This window comes from Callorhinus ursinus, unplaced genomic scaffold (genome assembly GCF_003265705.2).
Source record: "Callorhinus ursinus isolate GAN/ISIS: 27379988/994484 unplaced genomic scaffold, GSC_fseal_2.0 scaffold12, whole genome shotgun sequence".
Taxonomy (NCBI): domain Eukaryota; kingdom Metazoa; phylum Chordata; class Mammalia; order Carnivora; family Otariidae; genus Callorhinus; species Callorhinus ursinus.
Window position 1 is genome coordinate 28,970,775 of NW_027397074.1, and position 19,675 is coordinate 28,990,449.

At 38.5% G+C, this 19,675-nt stretch overlaps 1 protein-coding gene across 6 annotated transcripts in view; it reads right to left on the reverse strand.

The window, feature by feature from the left end:
* THSD7A (thrombospondin type 1 domain containing 7A) overlaps positions 1-19,384 on the reverse strand; it is a 446,918-nt gene extending 427,534 nt beyond the window's left edge. For all 6 annotated transcript variants that reach the window (XM_073898881.1, XM_073898883.1, XM_073898884.1 and 3 more), the window contains exon 1: positions 18,538-19,384. In XM_073898881.1, the coding sequence (XP_073754982.1) occupies positions 18,538-18,709 (172 nt within the window). In that variant the 5' untranslated portion in view covers positions 18,710-19,384. The remainder of the gene's footprint in view (positions 1-18,537) is intronic.
* Between the last annotated feature and the right edge of the window lie 291 nt (positions 19,385-19,675).

Sequence of the window (19,675 nt, forward strand, 5' to 3'; positions counted from 1 at the left end):
ATCTCTTGGGGTTTTACTCACGCTTTCCAAACTAGCTCAACTGTCCACACCTCTGGCAGGCCTTTACTGGTCCTTGCCCTTCCCAAGCCCAGATGAATTGATCCCTTCATCTTCGGTGTCCTTAGAGCACTTCAAATATGCCTGCTCAGTAGCCCCAGTCACACTGATTTGCAGTTGTGTGTGTGCACCTCTTTCAAAGATATGAGCTTGTCAGTGACTGAGGGCCCAATCATGTGTGTCTATGTTTCCTCACAGTCGAAGAGGATCTAGGACAGGGTTCAGTAAATTATTTGTGCAGTAAATAAAGAGGCTCAGAGGGTACCACACCTTATGCTGATGTCACTAATAAGTCTTTTAAAATGGGAATGAGGAGGAGTGCCTGGGTGGCTCAATCGTTAAGCATCCGACTCGGTTTCCGCTCAAGGTCATAATCACATGGGTGGTGAGATCGAGCTCTGCATCGGGCTTCCCGCTCAGTATGGAGTCTGCTTAGGATTCTCTCTCTCTCTCTCCCTCCTTTTGCCCCTCCCCCTGTTTGTTCTCTCTCTCTCTCTAAAATAAACAAATCTTAAAAAAAATAGAATGGAAAAGAGGGGAGGAGAATAAGTTTGCTTGAAAGATGAGATCGTATTTTGTCTCCACCTCAAATTTATCTTTCCATTCTAGATCCATTAATACAACATAAAAAATAAGATACATACCAAATACACGTACATGAAGGCAAAATCACTGAAGATATTAGCACACCCCTACAGTCATTTAATTTCAACTCTCAAAAGTGTGAATGTGAGTAGGATATATGGGTCTCTAAATTTTTGAATGTAGAAAGTCATTCAGAAAAATACTTTTAGGGGCGCCTGGGTGGCTCAGTTGGTTAAGCGACTGCCTTTGGCTCAGGTCATGATCCTGGAGTCCCGGGATCGAGTCCCACATCGGGCTCCCTGCTTGGCGGGGAGTCTGCTTCTCCCTCTGACCATCTCCCCTCTCATGTGCGCTCTCTCTCTCTCTCTCTCTCTCTCTCTCATTCTAATAAATAAATAAAATCTTTAAAAAAAAAAGAAAAATACTTTTAAATATGCCTTAAAAGTACAAAATTAAATGAAAAAAGACTCATCAAATATGGTTTAATTCAGCATCCTACCATATAATTTCTTGCAGTACTTCCTCATAGCTCTATTACAGCAATACATTTTTGTTCATACTCAAGACTCTGGTGCACTTCAACGTTTTTAAAGTGCTTTAAGCATCAAGATTGACTACAGATTAAATTATGTGCAGTATAATGTTAGTATTAAGTACATTTTATTGGTTTATAATATTTTAAAACTTTGTGTGTAATGTCTTTTCTGTCCATTAAGCAGACTTTGATTAAGATGCCAAATTTCCTGTGCACATTAATCAAGAGAATTATCAAATGTGCGCGCGCACACACACACACACACACACGGCAACTTAAAATAAGGGCATGCACTGTATAAAAGTTATAAAAAAAAACCTTCAAAAATGGAAAAAATACTCCAAGTTTTCTTTAGCGGTGAAATTGCTATCTGGTAGTATACTTCATACTTATGGTTCAAAGCACTTCTACAGTGTGTTCATGATGCATTTAAGAGTAACTTATCCTCTTTGTCAAGAGGGATTTTTTGATATAGGTCCAACGTTTAGTAAGAAATGAACACATCTGAGCTCATATTAAAAATCTTATCACATCGGTGGTAGGAAAAACCTCACCACATAAATCGCTGAATACCGACAGTCCTAATTTTCATCTCTTTCATCACATGCCCTAAGATATACAGTGTCTTCAGAAAAGTCATTTTTAAAGGACAAGAGACAGAATGAAAATGTTTCCAAAACCTATCTACTGTAATGTTTGCAAAGAATCTCATTAGAATTTACACCAGTTCTTTTACTTTCAATAATAAATTTTAGCTCATTTCACAGCTGTATCTCATACAGCAGTCCACACTGAATATATCATTGTTTAGTTGCCTGTAGACAAATATAATCATGCCAGCAGGTGTTTACTTTGTCTTTTTCGGGGAAAACTACAGCTGGAATGCAAGTCTCCCTGTACAGGACATTGTAAAAGTCAGCGCTTCTACTGTCTATAATATTCCTATTCAAGGAATTTTGTCAGTTTATATACTTGGAAAATGATCCCCTGAAATTAGAGGTAAACTGCAGTATTGTACCAAAACACAGCACAGATGCTCAGACCTGGAAGGTGGGAGAGAAGGGAAAGAGCTTAGCAAAGAGAACTTTGAGAATGAATAAAATTTGAGGCTACATAGGAGAGAGAAATGAGATGTGTAAGTGTGTATGCAAGAAAGCGAAAGCACATGAGGAGAGAAAGAGAAAGAAGCTCTATGGGATATTTTGAGAAAAGTAAAAAAGGATTTAGGATGTTTTGTTATATGGTGTTCAGTATAAACTCCTGTGTTATACTGCCAAGAAAATCCACAGTTTAAATCTATAAAACACTTTTTTTTAAAGGGATAGAAAAAGGATAACATCAATATACTGAAACTAAATACTGAGTTATGACTTGAAACAGCTATTTATACTTTTCAATGTTAAGATTCATTGCATGATGGAATATGAAAATATATTTATATTTGATTATAGGCCAATAAATTGTTTAGAAAAAATATGTTATTCTATGTCACAAAATTGAAGAAAGTTATGAAAATCAATGTTAAAATCTCAAAAACACTGTCAAATGCTCAGTCAAGATACCAAAGTCAAAATATTTATCAAAACACAAACCTGTAATTATTTCTCTACCTACACTTGTCTGAAAGTATTAAAATAAAATTTCTGTTATTACCTATTATTTATATATTATACCATATAATGCTAATTTAAATATTTGAATAAGTATCACTTAGATCTTCCTGTGCATATTAAATATATATGATTAAGTCAGTCTCTCTTTAAGTCATTACAGCTCCTTCATCCTTACTACTTGTTTTCACTTTACTTGAAGATTTTACTGGATGATCAGATTAAAAACCCAAAAGGAGGGCGCCTGGGTGACTCAGTCAGTTAAGCATCCAACTTTTAATTTCAGCTCAGGTCATGATCAGGGTCATGAGATGGAGTCCCATGTCGGGCTCTGCACTCAGCAGGGAGTCTGCTTCTCTCTCTCTCTCTTTCCCTCTCTCCCTCCCGCTGCTAGTGTGCACTCTCTAGCTCTCTAAAATAAATCTTTTTTTTATTATGTTCAGTTAGCCACTGTATAGTACATCAATAGTTTCTGATGTAGTGTTCAGTGATTCATTTGTTACATAAAACACCCAGTGCTCATCACAGCACATGCCCTCCTTAATATCCATCACCCTGTTACCCCCGACCCCCCCTCCGCTCTGAAACCCTCAGTTTGTTTCTTGGGGTCCATGGTCTCTCATGGTTCATCTCCCTCTCGGACTTCTCCCCCTACGTATTTCCCTCCCTTCCCCTATGGTCCTTCCACATATGAATGAAACCATATAATTGTCTTTCTCTGCTTGACCTCCTTCACTTAGCATAAGTGAAGTAATCCCCTCCAGTTCCATCCATATTGATGCAAATGGTGGGTATTCACAGTTTCTGATGGCTGAATAATATTCCATTGTATATATGGACCACATCTTCTTTATCCATTCATCTGTTGAAGCTCATCTCAGCTCCTTCCACAATTTGGCTGTTGTGGACATTGCTGCTATGAACATTGGGGTGCATGTGCCCCTTCTTTTCACTACATCTGTGTCTTTGGGGTAAATGCCTAGTAGTGCAATTGCTGGGTCGTAGGGTAGCTCTATTCTTAATTAACATCTTGAGGAAACTCCATACTGTTTTCCAGAGTGGCTGTACCAGCTTGCATTCCCACCAATGGTGTAAGAGGATTCCCCTTTCTCCGCATCCTTGCCAACATTTGTTGTTTCCTGTTTTCTTAATTTTTGCCATTCTAACTGGTGTAAGGTGGTATCTCATTGTGGTTTTGATTTGCATTTCCCTGATGGCTAGTGATGTTAAGCATTTTTTCATGTGTCCTTTTGGGACTTCATCAAGATAAAAACTTCTGCACAGCTAAGGAAACAGTCAACAAAACTAAGAGGCAGCCCATGGAATGGGAGAAGATATTTGCAAATGACATCATAGATAAAGGGATGATATCCAAGATCTATGAAGAACTTCTCAAACTCAAAAAACAAATAGCCCAGTCAGAAAATGGGCAGAAAACATGAACAAACACTTCTCCGACAAAGACGTACAAATGGCTAGCAGACACATGAAAAAATAAATCTTTTAAAAAAACAAAACCAAAAACAAAAGGAGCTCCTTGTAGGTATCCTATCAAGTGTGCTCATGACTACATCAGCATATTTTCCTCCTAAATGTGCTTTTATTCTTATAAACTGGGTCCCCTAAATCAATTTCCTGTATTTTCTACTACTTACCTTCTAATTACACAATGATATCTTTATTGAAACTTCAATGAGTGTTCTTGAATGACAATTACATAACTGAAGTTACTGGAAAAATATATATTGTGCTGTGAATTAAAAAAATATGGTTCTTCAGTCTGGTAGTTCCTCAAATCATACAATACAAAGCTACCATAAGACCTAGAAATTTCATTCTTAAGTATATTTACGAGAAATGAAAAATATATGCCTACCCAAAAACTTGTACATGAGTGTTCATAGCAGCATTGTACATTATAGCCAAAAAAGAGGAAACAGCCCAAATATCCATCAAATGATGAATAAAATGTGGCATATATACACAATGGAATATTATTCAGCAATAAAAGGAAATGAAATACCAATACACAGTACTACATAGATGAACCCTGAAAACATGCTAAGTAAAATGAACAGTCACAAAAAACCAAACAAGGTTTAATTCCATTTGTTAGGAATGTCCAGAATAAGGAACTCTATAGAGACGGTAAGCAGATTAGTATCTGTCTAGGCCTGGGCCTGATAGGGAAGAATGGAGAATTCAAGCATGAGAGACTACTGGGTTCAGGATATTTTGGGGGTAATAAAAATGTTCTAAAATTGATTGTGATGATGGATACACAACTCTTATACACAATCAAGTTGCTAAACAAATGGCTCTGTGATAGCAATTCCAATATTCAGCATATGGCCAACCAAGAAAATTCATCTTAGTTATAATGATAGAGTACAAGAATCACTCCTCTAATTTCCACATTTTTCATTAAATCAAATTAATTTAGCTTCTGGATGATTCTATCAGGATAGGACATTACTTAGAGAAGAATGTTCTTGAAATCTCTGAAAACTTGCATGATTTGAGACATCAAGATGTTCATGGTGCTGCAGTGCTTGATCACCCAAGTTTGAAAGACCACCTTGACCACTCTATAGATTTATTCTCTTCTTGTGGAATTTTCACAGCTGAAGCAGTTCAAAGCCAGTTCTCTTATAAAACAAGCCAAAGGAACTGAAGAAGTTACATTAAAACTTGCACAGTGAGAGACAGGGAAATATAACTTAGCAGCAGTCAAAGCTTTCCTTATGGATTATTTGATTGCATAAATCCAAATCCATTTTGATGACTCTCCCATTAGAGAGGTGTAGTCCCCACTGCAAACTGTCAGAAGAAGCTGTTTTATAGAGCAATTGAACCCTATGATCTTTGCTGCATTTCTGTGATTACATGCACCAGCCCAGGGCAGCAGATGACTTTCTCCTTCTAGCTTCTCTCATTCCAGAGGGCCCCTGAACTAATGAGAACTAATGAAGCACAGCATGTAGGGAAGTGGAGGGAAATGTCAATATTAGCTGGAAACAGGACTGTTTAGACACTTCAATTTCATTTTGGCATTCCACATTTTCTTATGCAGTCATTCTCTAAAACTCGAAAAAGTATCTTTTTAATATTTTCCATCCTTCTATTTAAGCCTCAGATTTCTGAAGATCTCATATGATTGCCAAAGGCAGAGGTTGTAAACTAGGGCCCCATAATCCAACTGTGACTCACTAGATATTGTATGCGGTCAGCAGTGTTGTCCCTTATGATATTTTTTAAAAAAGTGAACCCCATCTCTAAATGATGGCAGATGATTGACCTGGAGTAGGGTAAAGGAATGGTGTTCCTTCTTTGGTTGGCCAAGCCCACACAGAGAAGAATGAGCACAACCAGCCTCTACACCATGCCTGGTCCACTTCACTCATGTACGTTCTCTGTCACTCACCCCACCAGAGAAATACTACATAGGTGTAAGGTTTACTTCCTTTTACATTGGTCTAATCAAAACTGTAGAGAAAAAAAAAACCAAATCACCCTTATATATAAACCTGAAAGAATACTCTACCTTTGAAATAACTATGTTTAATTATCATTACCTAAAGACAGCTTTCTAACAGGAAGTTTTCAGGGAGAATTATAATAGTTCATTTACAAAACTAACAACCTTCTAAAATTTGTCAAATCACATATGAACTAACATTTGCAAATATGTTTTGTATTTTATCCAACTAAAGAGACTTGGGATCCTAGATTCCATAAGTCAAACAAAAGCCAGGCTCCTTACTGTGTCCCACTCAGCGCTGTTCTCCTACGGGCTCTCCATATAAACATTCACCCTTCTTCCTATCCCAACTCATCCCCAGTTTTTTACGCCTCAGAACTTCTTAGTGTCCCTGAACACGTTCTATTTAATTTCTTCACACCAGCTCCACTTTGTCTAGAATTCTATCTCGTTATAGTCTTTGTCCATTTTGGAAGTTGTTTATTTTTCAAACTTGTGTTTTATGAAATCTTCCCTTCCTGTCTCCTTCGGCAGGACAATAAACCCTTTCTCTGTTCCACATATATTTATGTTTCTATTTTTGCAAAACATTACCCAGACAAGAATTACTTATTTACACATGACAGAGAACTTCAGGAGTGGGGGGGGGGGTCCATGTGATATTCACATTTGCTCCCCGGCACCGAGTTTGGTGTCAAAAAAGGCACTAAGTGCTTGCCAGTTTTACTTAAGTGAACTGATTGACACAAACATGAAGAAAAGGGTAACCAAACTCTGTGACTGGATTCCCTGAAGTTTGTGCAGTGTAGTGGCTCTGAGTGAACTACATTTCTTACAGGAAAAAAATATACATTATATATAATAAATATACATAGTATAATACAATATATATGGTTTAGATAAGTGTGCATAACATATGCACAAACAATATATAAAGATCTTCCTCCCTTTATGATGGGGTTACACCCCAAAAAACCCATCTTAAGTTGAAAATACTGTAAACTGAAAATACATTTAATACACCTGTATTATATATGTATACATATTATATATATTATATATATATATATATACACACATAAAATACATATATATAAAAACAACAGTTAATACATATTATTCCATCTGGGTCTGTTACCAGTACTGCCTTATTGATAGCATAATCAATATAAACAATTTACAACGAATATTTTATATAAATGAGGTTCACGGATACACTGGCAAGCAGATGCTATTAGAAGGAAAGTACTTTTTGGAAATTTGTGCAGGCGCTGCAGGTTTAAGATATTGTTCAGGCACCAAAGTGGCCAACACAGGAAGATGGTTAGACATAAAAGAATCTGTAAGTTAGTGGAAGGTAATATAAGGACTTATATATTAAGGTATTTTATATGAGCGAGTTCTTGATGAGCATGAAGTTGGAAAATGAAATTTTCTAAAATAAAATGTTAACATAACTCTTTGTATATTTTAGTGAAACGTATTCATAATTGTTCACATTTTTAAAAGTCATCACTTTAGCATTCACTGTAACATTTCAGATGCTATAACTTCCATAATGCCAGATAAACTATGAAGTCCTGTGCAGTAATAGCCATGAATGACTGTGCTGTTTGCACATGCAGGCTATGCTGCATGTATTTAAGCATCTGGGTATGGATGCCTGTGTGTGCATGAGCATGCTGGGGATGATGCACTGAATTATTATTGTAATTCTGTCAGAAGCTTATAAATTATACATAAACTCTAGAGACTGTACAGATAAAACAGGTTGTAATAGGCATGTAACAGTTGAATATCACTCCTCCAAGTTGAGAAACATTTTAGTTTCTTACAGAGGATTTTGAAATCTGGAGGTGTATAAGTAGGATATTTACATATATGCATATACACATGCAGAGTGTCTACATCACACACACACACACACACACACACACAGGACTATGTACTTCAGGAGAGGAAAGAGGACTGTGAGAGAGGATACCTCAGCACTCACTGTACACTTCCTGCACCCTCTCACTCACAGCATCACAGAACAGGAAAGTCTTGCCAAGAATAATCTCAGGTGTTTCCACACAAAGGAATTTTGGAACACACAGACCCACTTAAAGAGTCACACCTCCAGCATTTCCTGCACAGCAACAATATGCACAATCCCAAGTAAAAATAAAACACTAAGGCAGAACGTCTCGGTATTTTTTAACTATACTTTGAACAACTCACCAAACAGCAGAGGTGAGGGCTGGGTAACTACGAACTGGCGCCGACAGCAGGGGAAAGCAGAAAAATGCCAGATGCAGAGAAGCGTGACATGCACATGCGGATCCAAGAAGGAAGAAGAATGAAAATGAAGAGAAAAAAAAAAGACTCCGATCCAGAGACAAACGATCTCTAAGAAGACCTTTGCGGTTCACACCTACAGTACAAGATGACATTTACTGAGTGCCAACATGAGCCAGACACCATCGAAGTGGTGTCTCAAGATAACCTTTAAAGTCATGTGAAGAGGGAGATACTAATATCATACATATGGCATGGCTGAGGGATGGAAGACACAGGGATTAGGGTTCATATTCTCAATAAATTACAAAATGAGGTCAAGATTCACATGTGGCTCAAAAGTTGATTTTGGAACATTCCATTTTATTTATTACACACACAAATGCACATAAATATATATTTTACTACTTAGCAACCAGTACTTCTTTCATTTCAAGCTGTAGCTTCAATTCTTTTCAACTAATCTCTTTCACTGTCACGGAGAAGTAACTGAATAGAATGGATGGACTCCTCTGACATGTATAGTTGTGCTCTCTGATTTTGAGAGAGAAGACAAAAATAATCTTTAAATAGTGCAACCCGAATAGGCAATATATGTGTTCTGATGCCATTCTTTAGCAGGCACGTGACAAAACATACTGGCAAACACATCCATCTACAATACTCAGTATGTGCTGTTATTGCTACCGCGATGACAACCCAAGGGATAACTTTTTATCCAGACAGTGTGGCACAATTAGAAAGTCCTGCATTCACCCTATACCATGAGTTCAATGAGTACCACTATATAATCAATGTCTACGCTTGATACATTTGTTTAGGAAATTAATTTTCCCTCAAGCTCTCTATAGAGTCCTAGGTTAAGTACCTGGGTAGTACACTGTGTTTATACGCACACACACTATCCCCTTTGGAGCCACTGTTCTACTTTCCCCATTCCGGGGGTGCTCAACACTCTGTGTCTGTGGAAAGGTTTGGGAGAGCGAGCTAAGTAGTAGGCTGCCTTGACAACTCGGTTCCCAGGCCCACTTACCAGGAGTTCAGAAGACTTCCTCTGTTTCCCAGAAATTCAGGAGGATATTTTGCCAGCCTCCAGGGAAAAGCAAGGAAAAGCAGATATGCAACTACGTGATTTACCAGACCCGAGTCAGCTAGAGACCCCGCACGTGTGTTGTGCACTTGAAAATCCCATAAGCTTGCCGGCTCCATTTAACCTTTAATATATCACACCGTTTTCTTCCTCTTCAAGATACTGTTTATCACTTCCAAACTCTCTCCCAAGGTGTTCCCTTCCTGGAGGAACAAAAGACAAAGTGTAGGCCCATCTCCGTGTATTGCTTATTTTCTACTTAATTTCCACGTGTATTTTCTCTTTATAAAATACTTGTTTTTAGCAGGAGTCCTAGCATCAGGGCAACAAGAAGTGGAGCACATGCAGCTAGACTGAAACTTCGACCTCTGTCACCTGAGGGTTCTGCTTGCCCTCGCTACTACTCACATGGTGGAAAGACTGTGGATCCCTTCGTGGAGAAGATATACACATGACAAGCAGAAGAAAAGATGATACTCAACACCACAGGTCATTAGAGACAAGAAAATGCAAGCAACGATGAGATACAACTATGGGCATTAAAATGGCTGAAATTCAAAATACCAACAGCACCAGCAGAGACGTCGAGCGACATCCACTTTCATTCATTGCTGGTGGGAATGCACATGGTACAGCCACTGTGAAAGACAGTTTGGCAGTTCCTCACAAAATTAAACATTCTCTTTACCATATGATCCAGCAATTGCGCTGCTTGGTATTTACACAAACGGAGATAAAAACATATCCACACAAAAAACCGGCACACAGATGTTTACATCTTGGAAGCAACCATGATGCCCTTCAATATGTAAATGGATAAACAAACTTTATTATATCCATAAAACAGTATATTATTCAGGGATAAAAAGAAATGAGATATCAAGCCATGAAAAGACACAGAAGAAACTGAAATGCATAATTACTAAGTGGAAGAAAAGGCTACATACTACACGGTTTCAACTACATGACATTCCCCCCCAAAAAAAGAACAAGTATGGAGACATAAAAGGGTAAAAAGATGAGCGGTTACCAGAGATTTGGGAGGACAGAGGAATGGGTTGAGGGATGAATCGATGAAGCACAGAGGATTTGGGGGGGGGTGAAACTACTCTGTATAATCCTATAATGGTGGATACACATATTAGCGGATATATGCCTTCATGTATTTGTCCAAAACCATAGAATGTATGAGAGTAGCTGAACCCTAATATAAACTATGGATTTTAAGTAATAATAATGGATCAATACTGGCTCATCAATGGTGCACATGTACCACACTGATGCAAGATGTCAATAATAGGGAGAAATAGGGGGAAGAATGAGAGGTATATGGCAACTCTGTACTTTCTTTTTTGTAAACCTACAACTGTTCAAAAAATAAAGCCTATTAAAAATAATTTTTAAAAGAATAATCTTTAAAAGATGATTTGCCTGTTTTCACATTTCTTCCTTTGTTGTGTTGCTCTCTTAAAATCTTACATTCTCCCCAAGTCATTATAGCCATGCAGAGCTTCTTCTGAATTTACAGAAATCACTCACTAAGTTCTATATGGACTATCTCTCTCTGACGGCTCCTGGGACATAGAGTCCCCCCCTTCAACATTACCCAATTACATGGTCATTTGAAAATTATTGTCCATATAAAGAAGCACATTTGTGCCTTTTCTCCATATCTCCTTATTTATTTCTTCATAGCATAACTATGATACAGTAAAAATGATACCCTAGAGATTATGATTTCACCTGGTAAACTATGAAAATATCAATTAGCGCAATAGTTCTTCTGGAAATTGAAAGGGCATCCTTTTGGTTAGGTCCAGTTATATATCAGAAGCAGTAGATTACTTTTTAGTATCACTGTTTTCAGTTCTGCCATGTTTCCTCTACTCTTTCCCAACATGTTTTTAATTGTTCTATCACTTCCCCTAAATATTGTTTTTCTTATTGCTTGGGCACCCTAGGATTAAATGCAAACTCCTTTATTTTTCATCATTTTAATGCATTCTAAAGCGTCAAGTATAAAGTGCTGATAAAAAAAATAGAAAAAAAATTCTACCTTATGACTCATTGGCACCTCTATCTCACACTCTATGATGTTCTGTTTCTCTAAGGTGAGAAAACAAAATCAGAGTTTAAGTAACTTGACCAGTCAGGGAGAGGCAGATTTAAACAATGGTTTCCGATCCCATAGTCTGTGTGCTTTCAATTCCCCAGTGCTGCCCCCCTTATAATTTGTTGGAATATCTAGCACTTAACTGTATCAATTTGTAATTTCTACTATATTTACAAAAAAAAAAAGAATGCTTGCAAGAAAGCTAATGCACATTACTGGACTTGTTCCAGGTCATTACAATTAAGTAGCCATTGTATTATACAAGAGAATAACAGCAATAATAAAAACTGCCATTCACTGAAGTTCTCATATATATCAAACTCCACCAGAACATTACCTATGCTACCATATTTAATTAAACCTCAGAAAACCTCTATATAATACATATTATTTATCTGTATTAGAAATGAAAGGAAAAGATCCAGGGAGATGAAATAATTTAATAATATGGATAAAATACAAGTATTGTGATCCATGTTACTCTGGATTGACACTGATGCCCATACTCTGTCCACTCTGCTCCAACCCTATTTTCCATTTAATGAGCAAACTGTGTCACATTCCAAATTAGGCAAAACTGAAGTACAAAGCACTTTTACCTGGATAATGCCAGCCTCATGTTACTACTACCTGGAATGACATCCCTCTCTCCTTTCTTATTTAATGAATGGTAGGATTAGGATTAATATTTTTCCATGTGCATTACAGAATATTTTATATTAAGACAAGTACATGAAAGAAAATAAAAGGATAATACTTATTTTTATTTTATATTGAAGAAGTAAGGGATTATTTTATGTACAATTAACTTCGTAAAGGACACAGTGATTGTTGTTAAAAGTATTGCCTTGCACTGGATGAACTTAGTTCAAAAGTGTTTAATGTGAGAAGTAATTTCCTTGAGAGAAAACACACACCTATAAATACCCTAATCACCTGAATTCTGAGCAAGGGATAGTGTGCAACTATTTCTTGGATTTCAATGTAAGTTCATTGTTAGAAATATTAATTCAATTTGGGACTATACCAAAATTAAAATCTTTTGCACAGTGAAGGAAATCATCAGCAAAATGAAAAGCCAATCTTTGAATGGGAGAAGATATTTGCAAATGATATATCTGCTAAGAAATTAATAACCAAAATATATAAAGAACTTGTATAACTTGATACCAAAAAACCACAGATAACTGATTAAAATGGGCAGAGGACCTGAATAAACATTTTTCCAAAGACGACATATCAAGAGGGCAAACAGACATACGAAAAGATGCTCAAAATCATTAATTATCAAGGAAATGCAAGTCAAAACTACTATGAGATATCACTTTATACCTGTATCTCACTATATAGTGAGATATCACTATATACAGAATGGCTAGAACCAAAGAGACAAGAAACAATGAGTATTGGTGAGAAGGTGGAGAAAAAGGAACCCTCATGTATGGTTGGTGGAAATGTAAATTGGTGCAGACACTGTGGAAAACACTATGGAGATTCTTCAAAAAATTAAAAAGAGAACTACCATATGATCCAGCAATTCCACTACTGGGTATTTACCCAAAGAACACAAAAACACTAAATCAGAAAGATATAACAACCCCTATGTTTATTGCAGCATTATTTACAATAGCCAAAATATGGAAGCAACTCAAGTGTCTATGAACAAAGTGTGTATGTGTGTGTGTGTATGTGTGTATATAGACACACACAACAGAATTTTACTGAGCCATAAAAAGGATGAGATCTTGCCATTTGTCAAAACCTGGATGGACCTAGAGGGTAATATGCTAAGTGAAATAAGTCAGAGAAAGACAAATGCCATATGATTTCACTCATATGTGGAATCTTAAAAAACAAAACAAGTGAATAAACAAAAACAGAAAGCAGAAACAGACCCATAAATACAGAGAACAAAGTGATGGTTGCCAGAGGGGAGGGCGTTAATGGATGGACAAAATGGTGAAGGAGAGTGGGAGATACAGGCTTCTAGTTCTGGAATGAATAAATCATGAGAATAAAAGGTACAGCCTAGGTAATATAGTCAATGGTGTCATAATGCGTTGTATGGTACAGATGGTAGCTACACTTGTGGTGAACCTAGCCTATATAAATCTGTCAAATCACTGTATTATACAACTGAAACTAATCTAACATGGTACATCAACCATACATCAATTAAAAAATAATAAATTCAGGGCGCCTGGGTGGCTCAGTTGGTTAAGCAACTGCCTTCAGCTCAGGTCATGATCTTGGAGTCCTGGGATCGAGTCCCACATCGGGCTCCCTGCTCAGTGGGGGGTCTGCTTCTCTCTCTGGAGCTCTTTCCTCTCGTGCTGTCTCTCATTCTCTCTCTCTCTCTCTCAAATAAATAAAATCTTTAAAAAATAATAATAATAAATTCAATGACTTCATTAAGACTTTTCTGAAAATATCTGTGACAGAAATTGATTGAAGTTGGAGGTATTCACTATTTTCTGTCCTACTCATGTTAAGTCAATCACATTTTATTCAATGCATTGATACTCTTAATTTAGAATTGCCAGGTAAATATTATTAGTCATAATTATTACTGAAAAAAATTCCACATTCTAGAATATTAAAGAATGAAAAACTAACCCTTACCAGTAATTATCTTCCAATAATAAGTGCTTTACCTCTGAGTATATGAAATGTTTTTCAATTATTCACACAAAGACAAGCTACCTTTCAAAATAAATATGACAAAGAACTGTTAAAACATTTAACTTTTTCATTTTAATAAATATTTTTAATATATTCTGGGGTTGTCACTATTTAAAAGCAGCAGAGTAGTGATTTAAACACCTCTGGGTTATTTGACTTTATCAATATTATACCTTTTCCATTATCTTATTATTCAAATAAGTTTATATCTCTACCACTCCAGTTAAAACATCCTTTTCCCAAAACACTTAAATATCTTACCAATTCTCCCTTTTACTTGATCATTTCTGAATTATTTCATAATTCTTTCCAGTCTTTCAGAAAATGTCTTACACTTTTTACCACCATCCCCTTCAGAAAACATCTTCCATTTAGCACATATTGCCATTTTCCTCGGACCTTTTCTGAGCACACTTTCTCTGACTCTTGCATTGGTCTCTCCCTGACAGTGGCCTTTTAAATCTCAGTACTCTCTGTGAAGTATCCTGGCCCCTCTTTTCAGTATTTCTCTTCTTTTAATGATCTCTGCAACTACCATGCTCTGAAATAGCATACATTTATTGAGTTCCAAGCCTACACTTTCAGCCTCTTTCTCCTAAACTACCCATCCACTCACTAGTTCTCCCATTAGATTTATTCATCTGAATGGATTACTACCTCAAGCTTAGTATAGCTAAATTAAATTGATATTCTTCTTCTCTAACCCCAGGAAACCTGCTCTTCCTTCTTTCACAATCTTGGTCTCAAGTAACTGGGTGCAGATATGATGGAGATCTTCATGGGATGAGTTCCTCCTCTCCTTGGCACAGAGTTCCCTATACTCTAAAGCTGAATAATACTTCTGCAGTGTGACCCCCAGCCCTCCTCTACTCACTCTTCACTTCTATGGTCCTAGATCTTTTCCCCTTTGCCTCTCAGTCCCTCTCCTTACTGACCTCCCAGCCTCTTCACTTCTCTCTCTCCATTCTGGCCCAAGAACATGTCAATCCTCTGGAAAAAGCTTCCAACAGTTTCTACTTGCTTAGACGTTAAGCTCCAGACTCTTTACCAAAGTTTGAAGGTTTTCTTACAATCCTCCCCAACCCAACAAATTGGCATTATACGCATTCATTCCCACCAAAGATCCTAGACCAGACTTGCAGTACTTTCAAGATCTAAGAATGTTGTTGTGCCTTTCATTTTCATTTTCTCTCTTCCTTCTGCTTGAAATGGACCTCCATGTCTCCCAGAGGGGAAAAAAAATGCAGCTCTCACCTTTCAAAATCCCAATATTAACTCCTCTTTAAAACTCTCCACAGCCCCCTGTATCAGCTACACAACATCCCTGCTGTCAGCGTTTTGTTCATGAGAATGGTACACCAGGTTGTAATTGTATATTTACAGTATTGTTCAATTGTTAATTTCTTGAAGGAAGGGATGACAATATCCTAGTCAGCCTGGACCTCACTGACTTCATGTAACTCATACAGTGAGTCCTCAATAACTTTGTGTTGTGAGTCGACTTAAAAAAACTTCCATATAATATATACTTTAAACTTTCATATTCTATACATTACATATCACATATCATGTATTATAGACCTTATGTATTATGTACATATATATATTACATGTATATCCACATGTTAATAAACTATGTATACATACGCATATGTGTATTTATGGTGTAGGTACGTGCAGACGTATAGACACATATCAGACATGTTAGGGCTGAAAAGGTCCTTAGATATCATCTTTTCTAATCAATGAATATTACAAACTCAGAAACCAAGAACCAAAGTCACTAAATGACTTGGGCAATGCTCTGCAGCTTGTTAGTGATTGACACAGTGTTAGAGCTCCTGTCCTAGCTCCTCATCCAGTATACCTTTTACTACATCCTTGTAATTCAATGATCTGACCAATAGTGTAACTCCCTATAATCTGCTGTACCAAGACCAAGCGTATTCCATTGAAATAGACATCCTGGATGGTCTCACCTCATTTTCTCTCTCAGTTCTTTTTCTGACTCTTTATTTTCATCAAGTGATACACACTTAATGATTCTTTCACCTCTACGTTTTCATTTCTAGTCTACCCCTCTCCTTTAAATATTCTCTTGTTCTTCTGATAACAACTCTCAGTTTCTTTATACAAATAGTAAAGCCTCCTTTCCCCCTGGAAAAAAAAAATAAAGAGGTCATTATTTTCCTCTCCAGCTTAATTAATTTTTTTCCACCAAATCAAGGACCACGATCACAGGGATGCCATTATCAGCTTCAGCATGCTAGCTTGTATTTGCACATGCACATAACTTTGACATTTACAGATTACTTTCTCATAACTCACTCATTCAATCCTCATAACACTATGAATGGTCAGAAGATGGTATCATCACATTTATATGCAGCTGAGAAAACTAGGGGTCAAAAGTTAAGTGAACTGCCAACGTTCCTACAGCTAGCAAGAGCTGGAACTGGTTACTGGAACCAAGGTCTCCATATCCTTGCTCCTGAGAGTTTTCCACTATTTTAAACGATTTACTGGCTGTGTTCCCACCATGACATTTATGTTGACATATATTGGCACCTGAGACACTGCACAGTGAATGTTGCCTAGACTCTTCCTCGATCTGAATTACTGCTTGGCTTTTCTTACTTTAACAGCACAAATTTCAACCAGGCAAGTACTACTTTGCCCGACACTTACCTGAGAAGCTCTTACCAAGCATTCAAATAATACCATTTAATTGTAAATTATAGTTTGATTATTGTTCATTGTTATGACCGAGCCTTTGAAAAGTGAAATCATGGGTTTAGCTAAATTAGAGAAGGTCTTCAACTCTTGGTTTTAAATTGAAATGAATTAATATGATATTAAACTCCGAGTGTTAACAAGAATGGCTAATGCTAACATCCACATGGCTTTTCTAAAAGTGTGTGTGATATTTCTTGCAACATCTGAGGACAAATCAGGGCTTGTAACAAATTTCTGTTCAATCTGCTCACTAAGTTGCTGGATAGATGCAACTTCTTTAAAATTTCAGAATATCGGTGTAATTGTAGAGTAAACTAATCTGTCTCTGCAGCAGGGGGCTACAGACAGCTAAAGGCAGGAAAGAGACCCACTCTGTAACTTGTTTGCAATCCCATGACAAATACATCTTTTCCCTCCTTTCTATTGCAGCCTCCTCTTAATGGTTAGGTATTGCTAAGAAACTCTTAATTTATCCCTACTCCTAAGCAATAGGAATAACGCGTCTCACTTCATTCCTAAAAACATGCCAAGTTTCAGGTCTGCTGAAGAATTCTCCTCGTCCTTGCGGGGGGGGGGGGGGGGGGGGGGGAAGAGCGACTAGAGAAAGGGGAGTAATTCCTCACTTGGTATTGTTTTCCTGCCTGTCACTGTCCCACCAGGACCTCTAGTAGGCACTTTGCCTGGAGGTTCGGAGGCACAATTAGTTGCTGCTTTTGTTAGTTGGTTGAAAACAAAGCAGAAGAATTCCCAAGGCAGGAAAAGTTTAAACCTAAACATCCTTAAAACTGTGCACTTTAAAAATCGCGCAATTCACTCGTTAAGACTGGTCTTTACACCCTCTCCGCGAGCTCACTGGAGCCCCCACTTGCCTTTAACTGTTAGAACTACCCTCGTTTGGCTTGTTTCCACGTGTCCCACATATCACAAAGCTCTACTTAAATTCAACTCTATACCCACATATATCATGGCCCCGAGCAAACTGCCTCAAGACAGAATACAGACCGGCTCTAAGCTGTGTGCCTGTTCTTTGCTGGAAATATATTTAAGAAACTCCTAGTAGAATGAAAACCTAGAGGTTAAAAATGCACTTCCTTATGAAAGTGCAGGGTTGGTTGTGCTCATTAACTACAGAGCTGCGAGAGAAATATCATTCCGGTGACTCACGAATGCTTCTTGGTTGGTAGGTTTTTCTTTCCTAACAGCATCGGACATGACCCACTTTGCTTCCGAGTAACCGTACTTTTTACCTTAGGCTCCCAGGACACGCGGGCTCTCAAGAAGCGCAGGGGTCCCTGCTGAAGCCCAGCAGTTTTGTAACATGGACCCAGACGTGAAGATGAGAGGAAGGGAGAACTCTGTCCCACTTACCGGTCTTCCACAGATACAGGGTGGGTGCCTCAGCCTCGCCTTGAGCCGCAGCCCCGCAGGCTCCCGGGCGCAGCAGCAGCAGCAGGAGCAGCCGCGGCAGCGGCAGGACGCCCCGGCGCGGGCCCGCAGCGCCTGGGCTCCCGGACGCCGAGCGCCTCGCTCGCAGCCCCATGCCGCCCGCAGCCGCTCCAGCGTCCGGATCCGGAACGCGGGTGGCAGGCAATTTTTCCTTGCGCTCACACCGTCTTCCCGAGCAGTACAGAAAGCAAAGCGCTTTCCTGCTATTGTTCGTTTCAGATGAAAAGGAGGGAAAGCGCGTTTAACACCCGGGAACAATAGCGTCCGCGGTGGCCGTGGTGGCTGCCGCCGCCTCCGCCGCTGGCGGGGATGCTGCTGCGGCTGCCATTCCGCGCAGAGTGGCAGGTCCTAGCGGAGAGGGAGGCAGCCGTCCGCAGGCGGCCCCAGCTGACTGAGCAGGTCCTCGAGGTCTGGGAGGCAGCGCAACCCGGTCGTCGCCAGCTGGAGAGAGAGGAGGGGGGCGTGAGCCGAAAAGCAGCGAGAGGGGGCTGGAGGCAGGAGGCGGCGAGAGCGCCAGGGCAAGAAAGGAAGGAGCGACAGGGAGAGGGGGCACCGGGATCCAGCACGCCCGCCCAAAGAATTCCCTTGCACATGGTGCGATGAAATATGTTTGGAAGGATACACCAATAAAAAAGAATCATCACCCGACAGGCTTCAGCATGACAAATAACAGGCATTGAAATTCATCGTCATCCAAGGAGTCAAACGCTGGATCTAGGGGCATGCTATTCTTCGTGTGTATTTACACAAAGCATCAGTGTTTATAATTTGTTTTTAAGCCGTGGCTTCTGAATTACTTTACGTGGGGAGCAGTATTTATGATCAGATGCGAAAACCATAGTCGAAGAGCAGAATTGTTTACTTGCTGTTGAAATGCCTTTGAACACTTTCCTAAATGTTGTGTTTCTTTTTAACTTAATCTGTTCTCAATAGAAGTATGAACAGTACTGACCCTAACTGTGACAAATCAAAGCACATTATCTTTTAAGGTCTTTAAAATCGAAATAGTATTTAATTAGCATTCACAATGCTAATCTAGTTACTTGGATAAAATTTTATA